The sequence below is a fragment of the Portunus trituberculatus genome, chromosome 17, assembly GCF_017591435.1.
Source record: "Portunus trituberculatus isolate SZX2019 chromosome 17, ASM1759143v1, whole genome shotgun sequence".
Classification (NCBI taxonomy): Eukaryota; Metazoa; Arthropoda; class Malacostraca; order Decapoda; family Portunidae; genus Portunus; species Portunus trituberculatus.
In genome coordinates, this window is record NC_059271.1 from 30,387,315 (window position 1) to 30,407,324 (window position 20,010).

Consider the following 20,010-nt stretch of genomic DNA (forward strand, 5'->3'; position numbering starts at 1 on the left):
TGCACCTTGGAGGCTCAGGACGTATAAAGAGAGAGGACCGGCGCCAGCTACACCAGATGCACCTGCTTCCTCTTGTGTGGCACGCCTCGTCTAACTCCGATGCACGCGCGTACGAAGAAAGTAGCTGTGTTGAGTTGATAAGTGCGTAAAGGATCGCTGTACCGGTTCCTGTACCAAGCGGCCAGATGTGGACAGTTAAATAGTCGCCAGACACAGTGACGCGTTAGCGCATCTTGCCGTCCACTTAACCACCCCTCCTCAGCCTCTATGGTACTAGACTAGCCGTGAGGGAGTGTTTTATGCCGTAGTATTTTGCCTTCCTCTCACTGGCAGGAGGCCGTGAGTAACCTATATGTGTACCAGTGTCTGTGACTGTGAGATGCGTGCCATGGTCGTGTCTCGTTCATGTACCCTGTCTTGTGTGTACCTGCTATTGGGGGTTTATAGTGAATAAAGCTAGTAAGTGGACCCTTTTCCCAATGTGCCTGTCTGTTCTGTCTGCCTATAAGTGTCTGCCCAGTGAATTCCTTTCTGTGCCACTTCGCTTTCGACTACAGCCACCGAATTCCGCCCATGAGTATCTCGTGTTCTCCCCTGGTGTTCCTGTGAGTGCTGTGAAGGCTAAAGAGTTCCCTGGTAAACGGTAGGTGAGGAGAGGAGAAGGCGGTGTATGTAACAAGCTGTAGTCAGGAGTGAGTGGGATGTGACCAGGTGTAGAAAATTGGGGTCACTGCATGGTGAATGGTCAAGTCGTGAGTGACAGAATGGCAGTCACAGACAGCAACGGTATGACGACCACGGCTGGGCAGCCAGACATTGCAGCACTCCTGGCTGCCATGATGAAAAAGATGGACACCTGGGCACATGAGATGCAAGAAAAGATGGATATGTAGGCATGCGAGGCACGAGGAGAAATGAAGATGAAGGAGATGAAGGAGGCTGTTTTGCTGATGAATCATAATTGGCAAGATGTGAGAAAGAAGTCACGCCAGTATATAGATGCCCGGTGTGAAGAGCAAGAAGGCCTGAGTGCCGTGAGGGAAGAAATAGCATCTGTGGAAAGGAAAATGGCGACGGTGAAGCAAGAGTTGGCAACACCGACCAAGTCGGGAAGAACGTGTTGGGAGGCGAGTGGAGTGGCTTTCATGTGCACCCTAAAAAAGGGGCTATCACACTGGCGGAGGGCAGAGAACGCATGTGGTTCCACTGGAACCACATGCATGGCTGGCCATCCGGACAGTCTGACAGACTGGCTCTGTTCCCTCTCATCATCCCTCCTGTGTCCCCTCCGCTTCCTGATTCAGTTTTCTTGACTCCACCACGCCATTGGCTACCATGACCTGTGCAGAAAAGAAAGCTGTCTGAGTTCGATGGAAGAGTACATGCGAGAGGCCTACCTGGCGCAGTTTGAGATGCTGGCAGCTGCAGAGGGCCGGGACGGAGCTGAGTGGGCTTTATAGCTCGTCTCTATAGTCTCCGAGGACCAGCACTGGAGGTCTTAGTGCACCTCACCTCAGCACAATGCACTGTGTACCCCAGTGTAGTAGCAGTGCTGGGTAGATGATTTGGGCACCACTTGCAGGCGGATGTGTAGTTGTGTTTAGTGCGTGGAAATGGAGGCTTCACCAGGGCGCCAGCTGAAGTACTTGGTATGGTGTACGCAAGCAGCAGCATGCACATGGTCGTCATCACCCCGCTTTCATTTACGAGTCCGCCGTTCGCAGGCTGTCTCACTTCCACTGTCAGGGAAGGCCATCCCAGGTAGCTTCCGGGGCGTGTGTTGGAAGTGTAGTATACCCTTGACCACAAGAAGCACCAGTGCAAGGAGACGTGGTTGACACGTTTGGTGGAGGATGTGCGTCACCTTGTGTTCTACCAGAACTGGTAGAGGTGTAGTAAGATGGGGCACATACATGGCTGTGGACTACATACGGCCTAAAGAGATCACCATGCTGACGGGAAATGCTACTGGGCTGAGTACAGGGTCCATGGATTAGCCATCGCTTCTCCGGGGGTCCAACGCAACATATGCCGCCGGTGCCACATGCCGCTGGCAGCTCAGGTGACAGGCGGGATAGACAGGAAGCTATGTTGTCTCCTGACAGACTCATGGAGGGGGAGGACGTTCGCTAAAAGTGACTATGTGGACATTACAGGACTTCCCACGACTGAGCAGCGCCTGTGTGGTGTGACAGCCCACTGCATCCCTTTCAACGGACCTGTGAAGGCCATTACTGGCGTGGGTGGAGCTGCCTGTGCTTGTCACTGATATTGAGGATCCGTGCCTGCTCAGGATGGTCTACTAGACGCAGTGTGAGGCGAGCCTGGACCTCTTGAGGCAGACACTGTGGAGTGGATGCACAATGACGGTCGAGGTGCTCTTACTTCCGAGTGGCGATGCTAAGCACGTGTCCTGTGTTGAGTTCTGGCGTGTTACCACACCAGCTGCTGAAGGGAAGCTGCTCCAGACCACGGAAGGGCGCTGCGAGTCCTATGCTGCCATTGTTACACCAGGTAAGAGACAACTAGTGGTGAAGACATGCGTAGCCGGGCAGGGGCCGCCGTGGTACAGTGAAACCATGCATGCTTTGGGGTCCGAGGGGTCTCCAAGCGCACAGGTTCGAATCCTGTCCACGGCCCGAGTGTAGGTAGGGCTTCCTCACTCGGGGCAGCGGGTTCCTAGCGGGTGGGCTTTGAGATAGGAGGTGCCCCAAAAAAGTACCCCCTTTAGCCCATAAATTCCCGTGAAAAGCCCACATGGTGTAAATAAAAAAAAAAAAAAAAAAAAAAAACGTCTGGAGGATTGCTGTCTTCTCAACTGGAAGACTTGGCATGCGGGAATGCTGGTCAGTTGATGGAGGACCATGTGGGGATGATGCGACTTTTACTGTGCCGGTATGTAGACACATTCAGCAAGGGTGGCCTGGATCTGGGGCGCACATCCTTGGTGAAGCACCGTATCCAGACATATTGATCCTCGACTGAAAGGGATACAATACGATTCAGCGCCGCAATTTCAGCGATGATGTTTCAGCGCCAGACTATTCGGTACCAATCTATTCAGTGCTTGTGCACTTCTCACTGGCATTAGTAGGTGTCTTTGCTGTTCGTATAATCTTTGAATTAAGGAGGAGGAGGAGGAAACAAGGTGCCGACAGTTTACCCATTAATGACAACATAATGACGTGTGACATTTATAGAGAGTAATTGCTTATCTTAAAAGAACGGAACACCTAATGTCTCTATGTTTGCATATTAGAGATATCATTACTATCTTTGTATATATTATAACTTATATGAAATACTACATGGATATCATACTAAAGTAACTAAACTACTAAACAACTACTAAACAAAAATAGTAAAGATTTGCCTATTATTTTCCTGTGGTCAACAACTTGCAAAAGCTTCACTTTATTCCTTCTTTTTATCCCTCGATCCTTCTCCAACCCCTTTTTTTTTTTTTTTTTTTTTTTTTTTTTTTGTGAGGCGCGATGTTCGTGAGGTTCAGCTTACCAGCAACAGACTGTGTTAGCTTGGAGTGGAACGCTATTTGCCTGCCTGCTTGAGCTGGCTCCTGGCTGTGTTTGCCTGTTCCTACCTGCTAGCTTTTGTGCCTCTATAGCTGCCTGCTTCTCACCTCTGTATTGTTCACTTTTGGAGCTGACACCTGCTATTTTGACTTCTGTTAGACTCAAAATTTCAAAGGTTAATCCATGCAGCAACTAGTATAAATCAATAGAAGAAGAGTGAAATTTTCTCATGAAGGATATCTTTATCGATATACTAAATTAAGTCACAGAATTATGTTATAAAATATAAAGAATGAAGAATACCCTTTAAAACACTTTAAATGCTTTAAATTTTGAAAGTGTGATTCTTTGAGTAAATTGTTTATTTGGTGGTGCTGAATGGGTGTCGCTGAATAGTCTGTCGCTGAAATGGTGGCGCTGAACGGCGACGCCGAAACGGCGGCGCTGAACTGAGCCATTCCCCAGTGAAAGAGACTCCACGCCGAGTGGCCCCAGCCAAGCAGCAGGATCATACCATGAGCTGAGGAGGAGATGGCCACTCTGGGTCTCACTGAGCGGTCGAACAGCCCTGGCCATTGCCAGTGGCCCTCGCCGACAAGAAGGATGACAAGAAGAGGTTCTGTGTGAATTACAGGGCCCTTAACGAGGTTGCTGTGTAGGACTTGTACCCCCCTGCCACGGGTATATGACACCTGTACGCGTTGAGGGGAGAGAGTTGGTTTTCCACCTTGGACTTCAAGTCAGGTTACCACCAAATGGAGATGGCAGAGGAGGATAAGAAGATGACTTGACTTTCTTCTTCGGTCAGGGACTGTGGCACTTCACTGTCATCCCATTCAGCCTAGATGCCCTAGAAGTCTTCAAGCGCCTTATGGAGCAGGTGCTGTGCTGGTGCGGAGGGACTCTGATAAGGTGGAGGCTGTGGCAGAGTGGCTGATGCCCACCAGTGTGGCCGAAGTAAGGAGTTTTCTTAGTCCCTCGACTTTGTGAAGGGATTCGCTACCATCGCCAGTCCCTGCACCAGCTGACCAGTTAGGGGCCACTGGAGTGAGCTGTATCAGGTGTTTTAGGACCTGAAGCATGTGCTGGTGGATGAGCCCGTGCTGCCCTACCCCAACCCGTGCCTGCTGCTTTCCCTCGTGTGGCACGGCTTGTCTGACTCCAGTGCACCCACAAGGACGAGGAAAGTAGCTGTGTCGAGCTGCTAAGGGCGAAGAGGAATGTTCCACTGAGTTTTTGGACCAAGGGGCTAGGCACGTGCGGTTAGATGAGTAGTCGCAAGACACAATGGGCCGTGGCTCCTCACCGCGTCCTGCCGTCCACGTGGTCACCCCATCCCCCCTCCTCTGTGTAACGCTTGGTGGTGCTGGACCAGCCGTGAGGGAGTGTTCTCTGCCTTGTTCTTGCTGGCAAGAGGACGTGAGTAACCTGTAAGTGCCAGTGTCTGTGACTGTGAGGTGTGTGCCACGGTCGTACGTGTGTCTGATTAGTGTGCCCTGTGGTGTACCTGTCTTGTGTGAACCTACTGGTGGGGTTTTATGGTGAATAAAGCCAGTAAGTGGACTCTGTGCCTATCCTTTTCCTTGCCTGTTTGTTCTGTCTGCCTGTAAGTGTCTGCCAAGTTAATTCTTTCCTGTGCCGCTTTGCTTAACCAACCACGGCCACCGAATCCCGCCCATGAGTATCTCGTGTCCTCCCCTGGTGTCCCAGTGAGTGGTATGAGGGCTGAGAAGTTGTTCTGGTAAGCGGCAAATTAGGAGAAAGTACGTAATAATATACAAGTATATATATATATATATATATATATATATATATATATATATATATATATATATATATATATATATATATATATATGTATGTATACACACACACACACACACACACACACACACACACATATATATATATATATATATATATATATATATATATATATATATATATATATATATATATATATATATATATATATATATATATATATATATATATATATATATATATATATATATATATATATATATATATATATATATATATATATATATATATATATATATATATATATATATATATATATATATATATATATATATGATCATCACTTCTTCCAAACTTGTTCTTAATGAAGAATCATATATAATTTTAATCAGATAAATACATTTTATAATGAAAGTCTTAAAATAAATTATCCCGTTTGTGGGATCCATTTTGCCTTACCTACATCCTAATGCTGATAAAAGATAAAATATAAAGAAAAGGTCATTGCTCAAGCTTATCAATTAAACTTTTGTTTGTTTTTAGGTTACGTTGGGTATTTTTATTTATTGATATTCGGATATTTAAAATTTAGTTTGGTATGGAATCATTTTGTTGCTGTCCAGCAAGCCGGAGGTAAGCGGCGGCTGTGTTTACAAACCCCGAGGAGCAGACCCGCGGCAACCATGTCCGAGGAAGCCAAGGTGGGGACACTGAGGCTGAGTAGGGGGCCGTCATATATCTCCTGGCATACCACCTGTGCTATCTAAGTTACACAGAAATGTAGTTACGTAATACAAGGGGTTTGAGATATTTGTTATTGTGAGGTATTAGTGCACTAGGAGCAGTGCCACTGCCCTTAGGGACGCTGCCATCACCAAGTATTACAGCATCCTTTCCTTCTTCAGAACTAAGGTTCTCGGCTACTTCCATCGTCAGTGCAGTTACCTATTTCTTTATTTTCATCTTTCATGTGAAGTGGTGTTTAAAGTTTATTTTGATTTAAGACTGAAATTTTCCTACATTTACTAAGTAAATAGAAATTGCCATATAAAGAAGTATGTTTGATAGATGGGTAAATTTATAATCGTACACCAACGTCTCATTTCACGATTAAACTATTTTTTTTTTTGTAGTTTTCGACCTGTTTTGAATGAATTTGCACTATGTTTCTGTTGCATATCAGTAGTTTTTATATTACTCTCTCCTCTCTTCCTAAAAAAAATACAGTATATCCCCTCAGAAAGTACCATATTGCAATGAAAAACAAAAAAAGTTTCATACAGACCAGATCATAATGTGTCAGAAGAAAATAGATTTGTTGTCACAAAGTACCACAAAAGTAACTCCAAAATTTTTACTATTACTACTGTGGAGAATACTTGCCACCAACGCTACTTGCTGCCACCACTGCCCAAGCCAACCTATTGAAATTTATCTATGTAGCTAAAACTAACCTAACTCTGACTTTTATCTAACCTAACCTAATCTAGCTGATGTAGCCTAGTTGAGGCGACACACACTGCTGATACATCTTCCTCAGAACAAATTCATTTTATCTGATACAACTAACTGATCTAACTAAAACAAATCTGCCTAACCTTACTAGCAATGCCAAAAAAATATTATGAAGTTGGTACCTTACTTCTCACCGTAAAATCTGGTGATACAATGTAAATGATTGAGGTGACAGCCTGCCTGTTTAGACATCTTGCATAGATTGATTCCAATGGAGTTGCTTTTCTCCACAAATCGCTCAGATTGACTATATTTATTATGTATTATTATTGGTCAGTGGCTGCATGCTCAAGCAAAAGAACCAATCATCGTGATTGATTTCACTCTTGCGCAATAATGTGACAATATGCACATATAAATGAACACACTTGTAACAGTGTTCCTCAGTGCCTGACAGTCCATCACATGTGCAGCGTCATTCATTTTTCTAAAAAATTGGTAGATATCTAAAAATTGTTGCCAACATTAAAAGCAAATTGCTATAAGTATGTATGGCTTCAGATTACTCGGAATGAAAAGCCCTATAAGATGAAAAGGGTGAGAAAAGCCATGTTGATGTTGATGTAACACTATCATCATGATACCAATAGATGCTTAGAATAATGACTTTATAACATTATGGTTAATGAAAACACTGCCCTTTATTTAATGATGTAAGAACTTAAGTCATCACAATAACACCTCTGTATTTGGGTAAGTTGCACTCTATCAGTTAGTTTGTGGTTCATACTTTTAAGAATTTCAAACGCTTTACTTAGTGTTGAATTACCATTTTTCTTATTTAGCTACCTGATACAGGGAATATTGTGAACACAACATTTAACCCAGTGGACCCCTGTTCCTCACTGATATGTTCCTCCTCACATCAATAAGCTGAATTCAAGTTATGTAGGCTGAGTCATTTATGCTGGGATCCCTTTTGACATAGAAATTAATGGAAATAGAATTAATTCGTTCTTGTGATACAAATTTACCCCCCAAAAAATGACATTCTTTAAATACCAACCAAATATAGATATAATATAAGATAAATACAATGTTTATTGTATGCATGATATAAATGTACTATATTGCAAAAATAACAACTTATCCGCAAGACTCGGGGCACGTCGATGGACATTCGTCACACAAGACTTGGGGCATGTTGATAGACGTTTAGGCTTTTTACGGCTATATTTTGGCTATTTTCTTCCCGTTTTCTTTACTTGTGAGCTGGCAACACTCATCAGGAGTAAACATACGCTCCATGTCACTGCGTCACCAACGATGGATGGTGCATGAGACAGTGATTTCACGGTGTCTCACGGCGCCTTACTTCTATATCTTGGGTCTCTCGCCATGTAACGGGGAGACAACTTTTGAATGAGAGTGGTATCAGAACAGGAGAGAGAGAGAGAGAGAGAGAATTTTCTATTGCTCTAGCGCTGAACCCGATCGGACGCAAGGCCACGTACACCAATGATACCACCTCATTCAACCTGTGATATTTTGGTAACCATGACATCTGGAGACCTGTTTTTTTTTTTTTTTTTTTTAAGTGAATGTTCATTTTTAGCTCATTTGTTCCTGCTAAATTATGTGAAGATTTCTTCACTTTTCTGTGCTGCACTTTTAACAGATTTTTTTTTTTTTTTTTTTTTTTTTTTATGAAAATTAGTTTTTTTTTATTTATTTTTTTTTTTTGCTGATATATATAAACAAGTATCTTAATTTCACTGAAGTTTTGCTGTTTATAATAATATCCACAAATCAATTTGACCTTCATAATAGCAAACAGGAAGTTGTTTCTTTTTATTAGTATTGATGCTTTGTTCTGTGTGGTGTAGGTGTAAGTGACAATGTAAGAAGTAAAACACCTACAGGCTCACAGTGCACCAGAGAACTTAGAGTGAAGTCATAGCTCTTCATCTCATTCTGTCCCTTTTGGCTTTGGTGTTAGATATTACAGAATGAAAATTTATGTATTATGTAGGTTAGATTGTTAAGCAAGTGTAAAACTGAGGTACTAGGGAAGCTTACTTTAAGAGCCAATTTATAGTTGCTATTGTCTATGATAATTTTTAATGTGATCAGAATTTTCATAGTTCCTTCACATTTCTTCCCCAGAAGGAGGAGAAGCCATCAGAACACATCAACTTAAAAGTGGTGGGTCAAGATGGCCAAATTGTGCATTTTAAGATTAAAAAACATACATCACTTAAGAAGCTCATCAATGCATACTGTGAAAGATCGGTAAGTTATTTTGTATGAAGTGGGATAATCTTTTGCTGTAGTAATAATAATCTTTATTAAGACTAGTTCCTATTGTAGAAATGGATCAAGGTGCATAGCAAGTATGAAGAGAGATAATGCTTTAAATTTTTCCATGAATGTATACATTTTTATGATTTAAAGTTCATGATGAATGATGAGAGCATTGTATGATAATTTTTAGTGTCCACAAGGCATAAGATCAGGTTTTGCCCTCATGTACTTGTAAGTGAAGATATAAGAGGATGCATCATCAAATATGTGGATTTTGTGAAGAAGGTCATTGATTAATAAGCGCTGATAATTAATTATTTTGGCATATACACTCGACCCTTGTTTATCTAGACTTCCTTTATCTGGGTTTCTGTTTATCAAGTGTCCAGATAATAATTTATTAATTTGAGTCCAGACGTTAAACAAATGAATTAAAACAATGTGCGCCTAGCGTACTGTGAAAAACGGACAATAGATGGCGATAGGCATTTGTAAACAAGTCTGGCAGCTCTGGCTGACACTCGTGTACACTGTGTTTTGTCCAATTGGTTTTGTTTGATTAGTGAGCAAGTTTGTGTATTTTTAAGTACAGGTAACTCGATTTACACGATAGATACATTCCAAGAGGCATCGTATATATTAAAGTTCGCGTAAAACAAACTAGTAATTTTCATAAGAAACAATAGATGATAGAGGGGATGCGGGATGTGGTCCAAAAAAAATTAGCACGAAATGCTTTATTTATGGCTAAATTAACATGTTTTTATTATTTACCATTCTAAATACTAGAAGTGTATTTAAAGTAAAGGGAAAAGCAAGAAATAATAAGAGAAAACAACAAAACAAAGAATACGTAACACAACACTCACTGCGTCACTGCCTCACACCAGTCAGTCACCATCATCCTCTGAGCTTTACCACTTTATCAAAAATCCACTTATCAAAAATAACCCCACATGCAGAAGAAGATGAAGGACGTTTTGGGGCCATCTTGGTGAATTATAGGCAGATTGAAGAGATTCCCTCTGTACTCAGTGCTGGCAGACTGCAAATGAGGCACGAGAAGAGCGGAGCTCCCACCTATTGGCCAGCTGCGGAGCTCTCTGGTGCGCAGTTTGAAATTGCATCTGGTTCTCAGTTTGAAAATGCGGTTGGGCCAAATCGCGTATAAGCAAACCGATCGCTCAAATTAAATTAATTATATTTTTTCGGTCACGATATAACTAAAAAGTGTAAATCAAACACGCGTAAATCGAGAGTTACCTGTACCTTAAAACTCTTAATTATGCCTCCTAATGGTGTTAAGTGTAAGCTAGTGGCCCAAACTGTGGCTGAAAACCTGGAATTGATAAGAAAATTAGAGAAAGGAGCTAGTGGTATATTGCATTACAGCTGTGGTATGTGTGTACCACACTAATACACTGATGTGTATCATCAGGCCCTGAGTACAAATTTTGTCGTTTTCATTTCCCACGTGGTGGTAACTTCCTTCCCAAACAACAACAAACACTTGAGGCATTATTTTTACCCACCCCTGCATCACAAGACCAGAACCCCTGATTAGCCAATCAGTATTGGGATTTTATGCAGAAACTAAAGCAAGTCATTATTATTTTGTTTGAAAATTTGAATATTATTTTCATCGACCACTTAAGAACATCAGTTCTCTATTGTCTGCCTAAGACAGACTTATATTTATCTTCTAACTAGAGATAATGGCATCTGTTTCCTTGTTTAGCAGTGATGATGACATAACTATGAGATAAATAGTGAGAATTTACTGGAAGACTCTCCAGATAAGTCTAAATCAGGTTATGATCTTGGAAAAGAGATAGAAGACAGTGAAACTGACAGCATTACTAGTGTAGAAACACTTTCGGTAAGTGATGGGGAGTAGTCTGGTGATGATTCTGTCTCAGGGCCACCTGGCCTCTGCATCATGTTTCACTCACTTATCTGATCCATTTGCTGATAAGCGACCAGATGTGCTTGCTTCCTTGAAACAGGAATTATCTAATGTTCATCCCAATATTATTGCACACCATGAAAGGGATCCAATGTCTGTTCTTCAGTGTTTCAAACTTCTTTTGGACAGTGACATTGTTTCGTCCTTGGGCGTGAGGTGCGCTGATACACAGGCAAGGATGTTGCCTTTAATGTAGAAGCTGTCTCACCTACTTTCTTCACACTTGCTACTTGTTTGATGATGGTGGAGACAATAGAGTGGGGCAACTGTAGGGTTCTGGTGATGAAGTTGGCTCCCTAGCTTCCTCATGGCTCTTAACAATTTCCATTTTTTCTTTAAAGACAAGCTTTTCCTTGGTCCTTTGGCCTTCAGTTCACCAACACTAGGTGTTGCAGGCCACTTCAAAAACATCATGCTTGGATCACTCTTCTTCTTGGGCTTTTATCACTCGTAATACCCAACAATGAATGTGAAATTTAGCAAAACAAGCACTGGTGACTGAACAGAACTGATTTTGATATTGATCTTGATGCTACAGGTGGCTTGGAATTGCTCCAGAACCAGGCCTTTGGATTGGCAACTCCTGTGGAGGACAAACAAAAGACATACAGAAAAAAAAACCAGTATCCTGTTCACTAATTATTCCTACATCTAGCAGGAATGAGTTTTGATGGGTGGTGGCTGAAGCGTGGGTAGCACTATGATCGCGGTGTGTTTGCTTACATTTGGATGATTGGTTAAAAATTAGATACATGAACCCAAACAATGGAAAATGAGCAGGTGAATATAATTCATAACAATCAGAAAATCAAAATATCAAATAATGAGGCATCGAATAGCGTGGGAAACCTGTTCATGTTTATATCTCACAACAGGATTGGTACGTAGGTTACTAGCAAATATTAAAGTTTTTAAATGCAGAATGTTGGGATCTAAGAATGATCTAAATGCATGTGAGAGTCCTCAAATGTCAGGTGAAATCCTTCACTTAATATTCAGAACTTAAAGATGTGCTCATTTATATATTTTTTTCATTTCAGTGTCTGCTAAAACTCTGTGTGTTTTATGAGTCCATGCGTGTTACGAACCATAAAATACAGTAATTGATATTAGAAACAAAAATATATAAGTTATCGTTCAAATAGCCTACAGGTAACTCTCGATTTACTCGATAGATGCGTTCCAAGAGGCATCGTGTATATCAAAATTCGCGTAAAACAAACTAGTAATTTTCATAAGAATAGGGGGATGCAGGATGTGGTCCCCCAAAAATTTGTACAAAATACTCTATTTATTTGGCTAAATTAACATGTTTTTATTATTTACCATTCTAAATACTAGAAGTGTATTTAAAGTAAAGGGAAAATCAAGAAATAATAAGAGAAAGCAAATAATGATAAGAGAAAACAACAAAACAAAGAATACATAAACACAACACTCACTGCGTCACTGCCTTCACCACTCACACCACAGTCAGTCACCATCTTCCTCTGAGCTTTTCCACTTTATCAAAAATAACCCCACAATATAAAAGTAAACACTAGTAAAAGAATAAATGCAGGACGCCAATGTCTTCACCCCTCACAAGCACTTGCCGTCGCTGTCCACTCTCTGGCGTGCAGTTTGAAATTGCGTCTGGCGCTCGGTTTGAAAATGCGGTTGGGCCAAATCGCTTATAAGTACTAAACCAATCGCGCAAATTTAATTAATTATGATATTTTTCCGGTTACGTATTAACAAAAACGTGTAAATCAAGATTTATCTGTACTTTGCAAAAATTTGATTGGAACCAAACCTAGAAAGTACAAACAAAACAACATCACTGCCTTCTATCACCGTATTTCCGTCTCCTAGGTTTTGTTTTCTATCAGAGTTCTACTTAGCTTATGTTTAGTTGTATGTCTTTATCGCTTGATAAGTATCCTTTTATGTAGATAGCTGGTGGTGGACTGTCTTCTTCCCATAGCCTGTACAGTTGAAGGAGGTGGCGATTCTCTCCCGTGTTAAGAAACACTTTTTCTTGGCTCACCAAGTCTATTAATAAATCATGCTCTGCAGCAGTAATAGGACTGGTTCTCTTTGTAAAATTTTCTAAGTTGTTTGTGGTGGAATGGTGAGGCAGCATGGTCTGGACTGCATGGCTCAACAGCTGAGGTGATGGTAAACAAACACTGCTACCAACCACCGCCAAATTATAGTCGTGGTTTATTTCATTAAACACATTGATGATAAATGTATGAATATAGGATATTTTCTTGGCATTTCAAATCATGCTTGATTAATAGTTTTCTAATTTCCTGGACAAGAAAGATGCGCAGGTGAGAATATGTCTTTTCATTGTTTTCCTGACCTAGTGATGTATTGATAGTATTTTTTAAGATTTAAGTAACAAAATTCCCCAAATAGGCAGACTTTCTCAGTGGCCAAGAACATAACCCCCCTATTACCATTGTTTTCTATAGGAAAAATATGTTTGAGTAACATGTCTCCAGGAATGTAACCTCTGTGTTAATCAAGAATTGACTTTATTTTATATTTTAGGTATTATGTTGCTCATTAGTGTGAACAGTGTACAAGGCTTTGACTGGCTCATTAATGTATAATATGAGGTGTGATCAAAAAGTAATGACAGTTATATTTTCACAGTACAGAGGTAAATCCAAATAGTAGCCTACATTCCTTCAAAGTACTCCCCTCCTGCCTGTATGCAATGTTCCATCCTCCTTCGCCACTTCATGAAGCAATCACGGTACTCAGAAGCCAATACACTTCGTAGCTTTGAATTGACTATTCTTGCAAGATCTTGTATGTGATGAAACAGCTTCCCTGCGATCGCACCCTTGATTTTTGAAAACAACCAAAAATCACAGGAAGCAAGGTCCAGCGAGTAGGGTGGGTGGGGGAGAAGTGTGATTCCCTGCTGCTCCAGGGCACAGTGAGGCGAGCTTTGTGGGGGCCAGCATTGTCGTGGTGCAGCAAAAGGTGTGATCGGCGACGGGTTGGTGCAGACTTGGCCTGATGTTCCAGGACTTTAGGAAGGACGTGGTCAGTGTAGTACTGGGCTGTGATAGTTGAGTGTTGAGGCATTACATCCACACACATTGGTCCTTGAGAATTGAAGAAGATGGTGAAAAGGCGCTTCCTGTTGCGAAATCTTTCCTTCAAAATCTGAGGTCGAGGCTCTTCATCACTCAGCCACACCAAGTTAGACTGCTTGTCTCTGGTGGTGAAGAAGGAAATCCAACACTCATCTCCAGTAACAACATCTGAGAACTGTTTCGGACCATTTGGCTCGAATTCAGCCAGCCATAGATGACAAATCTGCACCCGTTCGCATTTCTGCTCTTCCGTAAGCAAATGAGGTATCCATCGAACACACTTCTTCCTCAGCCCTAAGTGTTCATGCACGATGTCATGTGCACTCCCATAACTGATACCAAGCTCCAAGGATAAGAATCGAAGAGTAACAGTTGGATCTTCGTCAATGATGGAACATGCACAGACAGTTGTTGCTTCAGTCACGGATGTGGAGGGCGGCCAGGATGATGATCATCTTCTAGCTGAATTTTTCCGGCTGTGAAAGCTCGAATCTAGCGGGAAACAGTTTCCAGTGATGGAGTAGACTTGGGAAAAACTTCCAATAATTCCCCTCTGATCTCCGTTACTTTTTTCTCGAGTTTCCACCTTGTGAAAGTGCAACCTTCTTTCCAAAAATCCATGTATCCAGTTAGAGGCATAAACCAACAATGACGCAATTGCACAGCACAATGAGAAAATGTAACCCAGATAAACAGCAACAAGCTCAAACACACCACAACAGGCAATACTTGCTGCCCCTTGCTCCCCTCCCTCCCAGCATATATAGTCTCTCAGCTACGAGTCCGACTGTCATTACTTTCTGATCATCCTCATAGCATAGGATTCAGAAGTGAAGGAAAAAGGTTGATTTACTTGGGAGATCCATACAAGTAAAGGAAGGTGGAGCAATGATATTAGTTGTGGATGTGTTGTTGAGGTGACTACTGGTGGCCAGAGTGCAGAGAAAAAGAAACAGGAATATGGTGAAAATGGATTGTTATCCCACACTTGTAGAATTTTGTTAAAAATTTACCTGCATTATGCTGACATAATACTTGAGTTGTATGGATGAGGATTTTCCTTACTCCAGTATTAAGATGATGCTCATATTTTGAGTATTATTGTTATACTGGCATGAATAATACTTTCCACTATTATAAGGCTAATTCTCTTTCATATTGTTTTGTTTGAATAGGATTGAAGTATGTATGCTCTAGATTTATATTTACTTTTTAGATATTTACATATAATAATGATGACTCTTCCAGAAACTCGTTCAAACCACAGTAAGGTTTAGATTTGATGGCCAACCCATATCTGAAAATGATACTCCACAAGGTTTAGAAATGGAAGATGGTGACACCATTGAGGTCTACCAGCAACAGACTGGGGGGAGCTGCCATCATCACCTCCAACCCTTGTGACCCTCCTGTATTTTCAAGTCCTCTTGATTAAGCTGTTTACCCTTCAGCCTCTACTAACTGTGTCCTATGGAAAAAAAAGTATCTTCTGATATTTTTATGAAAATGATGATGCTCAAGTAAGATGTTTTATTGTCTGTTGTATATCTACTTGTTCTGAGAAGGTGTTTAAAAAATGCAACTTTTCTTTGTTTCCAAAACAAGGCATATACTATTGAATGCATTGTTCTTTTCCACATGTATCATTATTGTTAACTGTCATTAATCTAGACTCCATCATTTATGAGTTTTGCTCAGTCTGGACCATCAGAGGAGTCTAGTATACATCCTTTAGTTTGAATCTGGTCCACTAGAGCAGAAAATGTTTTTGTTATGGCTTTCATAAAAGATGTCAAATATTCTTTTTCACCAGTATTTAGTTTCACTAGAGTGCAAGTGGCCACTGTATATACTGTTTTTTGGTAAAAGCAAACAAACAAGAGATATGGTCATTTTTCTCTTCAGTCTCCTGCTTTACTCAAAAGTTAAGCTATCTGATATTATTTAATATCATAAAAGTCTCTTGCTCCTTTATCTCATTTTTTCTCATTTATTGTAATTACCAGAGTAGGTCCAAGCCAAAAGTGAACATCCATCTTCAACTGTGGTCAGACATCACCTAAAGTGTTATGCAATATAATTTGTATTGCAGAAATCCAACATCTTCAGTATTATTTAAGTTGGATTTGAGACATTGTTGCAAGCATGCACTGAATTATGTTATGGAGTATGAATTGATACTTTACCATAAAACTAGCAATGCTTGGTATGTCACATGGAAGAGAGAGAGAGAGAGAGAGAGAGAGAGAGAGAGAGAGATGCTATTTTCTCCGAATTACCAGAATATAGAAATTGATATCTTTGGTAAATAGTGTTTCGTAAACTTGATCCTTAATCACACTTTCCACTCTTCTAAAGCAGTTTATATTTTTCTCTGTACCTCCACCTTCACCTAGGCCCTACTATTTGGTTAATGTGGAAATTTGATTATAGTGTAATGTTTGTTTTCCTTTGGTTCAATTTATTTTTTTCTTAATTTCTTTCTTTTTATGGATCACAATTTGAGAAGGCTTAGACCATTACATTTTGGAATGTAAGTAAATCTTAAATGGAAGTATCCTAAGTTGTTGGTTGTAGTTGTGTTTGGTGGAGGCTTTTGACCAGCCTGTTGTAGACCCAGTGATCATGACCATTGTTGGTTTCCATGGCACCACTCTGCACCTGAACCATTTATGCACCTGGCCCAAGGTACTTTAACAATACTTATAGATTTTAGATTTTGATGGTGTCTTGTAGAAATTAAGTATGGTTTCATTTTCAGCAACTCTTTATTTTCTAAATTCAGTAATGTATGTATCCTTTAAATTATAACCTTCATATATTTGAAGAATAAGAAGATTAAATGTTAGATGGCCATACATTACAAGCCTAATTACAATGAAAGTTATTTTTTCAGCAGAAGTTGAATATTTTGTACTTGATTTTATACTTGATGCTGTGAGGAATGAATGAATTGAGACTTTAGTGTCTCATAAACAGGAGAGATTCTTTTCATAAACCCTTCAGGTGTTGTAAAATATTAGGATGTTGATAGCTACAGTAATTATTGAATGTAGACCAAAATGGTTGCTAAGTGCATATATTACAAATTAAAGATAAGAATGACTTGTAACTTTGTACAATTCCTAAAGTAATATTAGTACTTGCATTTAAGTCAGTAGTTTGTATGAGGCATCTGAGCATTTTTTTCTCAGATATGATAAATATTTGTGTCTAGGTAAGTTATTAGTTTGTATAAGGTAACTCCCAGCTGTGTGCATTAAGGAAATGTCAGACACAGAGCTTGTACATTATTTTGCCCGTGACTTATGGTGCAGTAGATAGTGTTCCCTCTTGTACACTCCCTTCCTGGGAATGAAATGGCCTCAGCAGCTGCTTTCCTTTTGGTGCTGGAGAATGCCACCAAGGTAAAGGAGCATTGCTGGTTTAGTGGGGCAAAGGCTATCATACTTGTGAAACCCCCATTTAATAGTAATGTGCAAGGAGACCATATTTTTGTATTAGATTTCAGGTTAATTGTTTATTAATTGTTAATCTTCAGTGATGAAGTGTAAATTCTCACAACTAACAGTTCCCATGTTTAATCTTGTCACTTGTCTTAATTCTTAGGGTAGTTATTCTTACTATATAATTTTATTCCCTCTTTTAATCATTATTGTTATTATCATTTTTATTTTTAATATATATGCTTTAAAATATATTATTATTATTATTATTATTATTATTATTATTATTATTATTATTATTATATTATCTTTATTATTATTATTATCATCATTACTATTATTTTAGGCCACAGTTTGATATTAATGAACCACTATGAAATAAATTCCACTGTGACATTCTTTGGGAAGGAGATCAATTGTAGGATACAACTTTAAGGAATCAGAAAAAAAGCAGCATCCACAAAAGAATAAAAATGTTATAGTACAAAATAACATCAAATGTACTGCTTTTAAGTTTTGGCTTGACTTAACCTTGAAGTTTTGGATTCCATTTTTTTTTTCTTTACTATTAGTTTTTCTTTTTTTCAATACTTGTTTCATCCAAGAAAATTGTCATGACAACTAGAGACAGTATAAATTTCTGTGCTATAATAAAAGATAAAGTCATATAATTTATTGAGATATTTGGCATGAAAAGCTGGCAGAATGTAGTGTTGATATGAGGAAGGAATATTAGTGAAATGAAGCAACCACTCAACAAAATAACCAAATACATAATTGTTGAGACATCAGCGGGTATCACCCAATAATTAGCACACTTATGAAGTTGGCTCTTACAGGTTCATTGTATGCTAAAACAGTGTACAACCATGAAGGTATTGCATGGCTTACTGATATTAATTTAATCTGAGATTGTATATATATATATATATATATATATATATATATATATATATATATATATATATATATATATATATATATGGATTTCTCAAATTATGTGAGGGATACATTCCTGAAGGAATCGTATAATGTAAAAGTTGCATAAAGTAAACATGATTACTGAACTAAACTGTACAGTACATACCAAGTTTGAAGGACTGCATTCAGCTGACATTTAGTTTAAGGATGCAACGTGTTAGGTGTACACATGGGGAACACTTGGTGACACTTGATGTCTGCATCATGGAACTAAACCTACCATGCAATTTGATTTTCTTAACATTGTGTTATTCTAAATAATCTTTGTAATATAAGAAATTATTAAAATTTTTTTACCTTGTGTTATTCTAAAATCGCATATTCAGGAATGTATCCCTCACATAATTCGAGAAATCCATATATATATATATATATATATATATATATATATATATATATATATATATATATATATATATATATATATATATATATATATATTTGTATGTGTGTGTCAACATACACAGGACTCCAGAATCCATGTTGAGGAGGTATTTATTCCTTTAGCCAACTGCAACATTGTAAAAATTGCCACAGAACCTAATTGAAGCTTGTCTTTCTAATGTGATTTGCTGTATATTTATCATTCAAAGAAAAGTATAAATATTTCTGTCCCATTAAGGGTGACCCCCAGTTAAGGGGAGATGGCATGCCAGTGATAATGCTTTGGACCTTATAAGCCAAGATGAGGTCAGGGCATTTGGGAAAAGTGTGTGCCCATGTCCTGTGCTGTGTAGATAACCTTGACAAAACATTAACGACTTTTGCTGCATTTGCATGCCACATCCAAATATGTTTCTTAGTTCCCTACTAGTTTATTAACCCCTTCAGTACCATGACGTGTTTTCATATTCATTCTGCTTACTATTTGGTGATTTTATGCAGCTGCAGAAACTTATGTGGGAATTAAAATAGTGAAGACTGTGGCCATTAATCTTCTGACCTCCATAGGCATTTCCTAATGTCAATAAAATGGTCTAATCGTACACAAATCTCAAGGTAAAAAATGCATCCCAGTATTGAAGGGGTTAACAGTTTTCTCTCTTTTTTTTTTGTGTGTGAAAAGGAAAAAGAATGTCTTTATTCTGTGATAACAATGGCACTTCCAACAAATAGTGGAGGCTCTTCACATCCAAGGAAAAGACAGATATCTATCTGACTGCATGAAAAGGAGTGTAAGTTAAGACCAATTGAAAGGGTAGAGAAGAGAACATGAAAACTTGAGACATAATACCTTGGAAAGCAGTAAGAAAGACTATTGATAATAATAGATCAATCTGCAGTGTTTAGTAAGCATATGTACATACCTCTTGTGAAAGTGTTTGATATATATATATATATATATATATATATATATATATATATATATATATATATATATATATATATATATATATATATATATATATCAATTTATAATAATTCAAAACCAAAAGAAAGATATATATATATATATATATATA

At 39.1% G+C, this 20,010-nt stretch overlaps 1 protein-coding gene across 1 annotated transcript; it reads left to right on the forward strand.

The window, feature by feature from the left end:
- The first annotated feature begins 5,907 nt into the window (after positions 1-5,907).
- LOC123504809 (small ubiquitin-related modifier 3-like) lies at positions 5,908-17,225 on the forward strand. Its single transcript, XM_045255644.1, has 3 exons — positions 5,908-5,998; positions 8,919-9,044; positions 15,369-17,225. The coding sequence occupies exons 1-3, from the start codon at positions 5,981-5,983 to the stop codon at positions 15,522-15,524; spliced, it is 300 nt and encodes a 99-aa protein (XP_045111579.1). The 5' UTR covers positions 5,908-5,980; the 3' UTR covers positions 15,525-17,225.
- Positions 17,226-20,010: the final 2,785 nt, after the last annotated feature.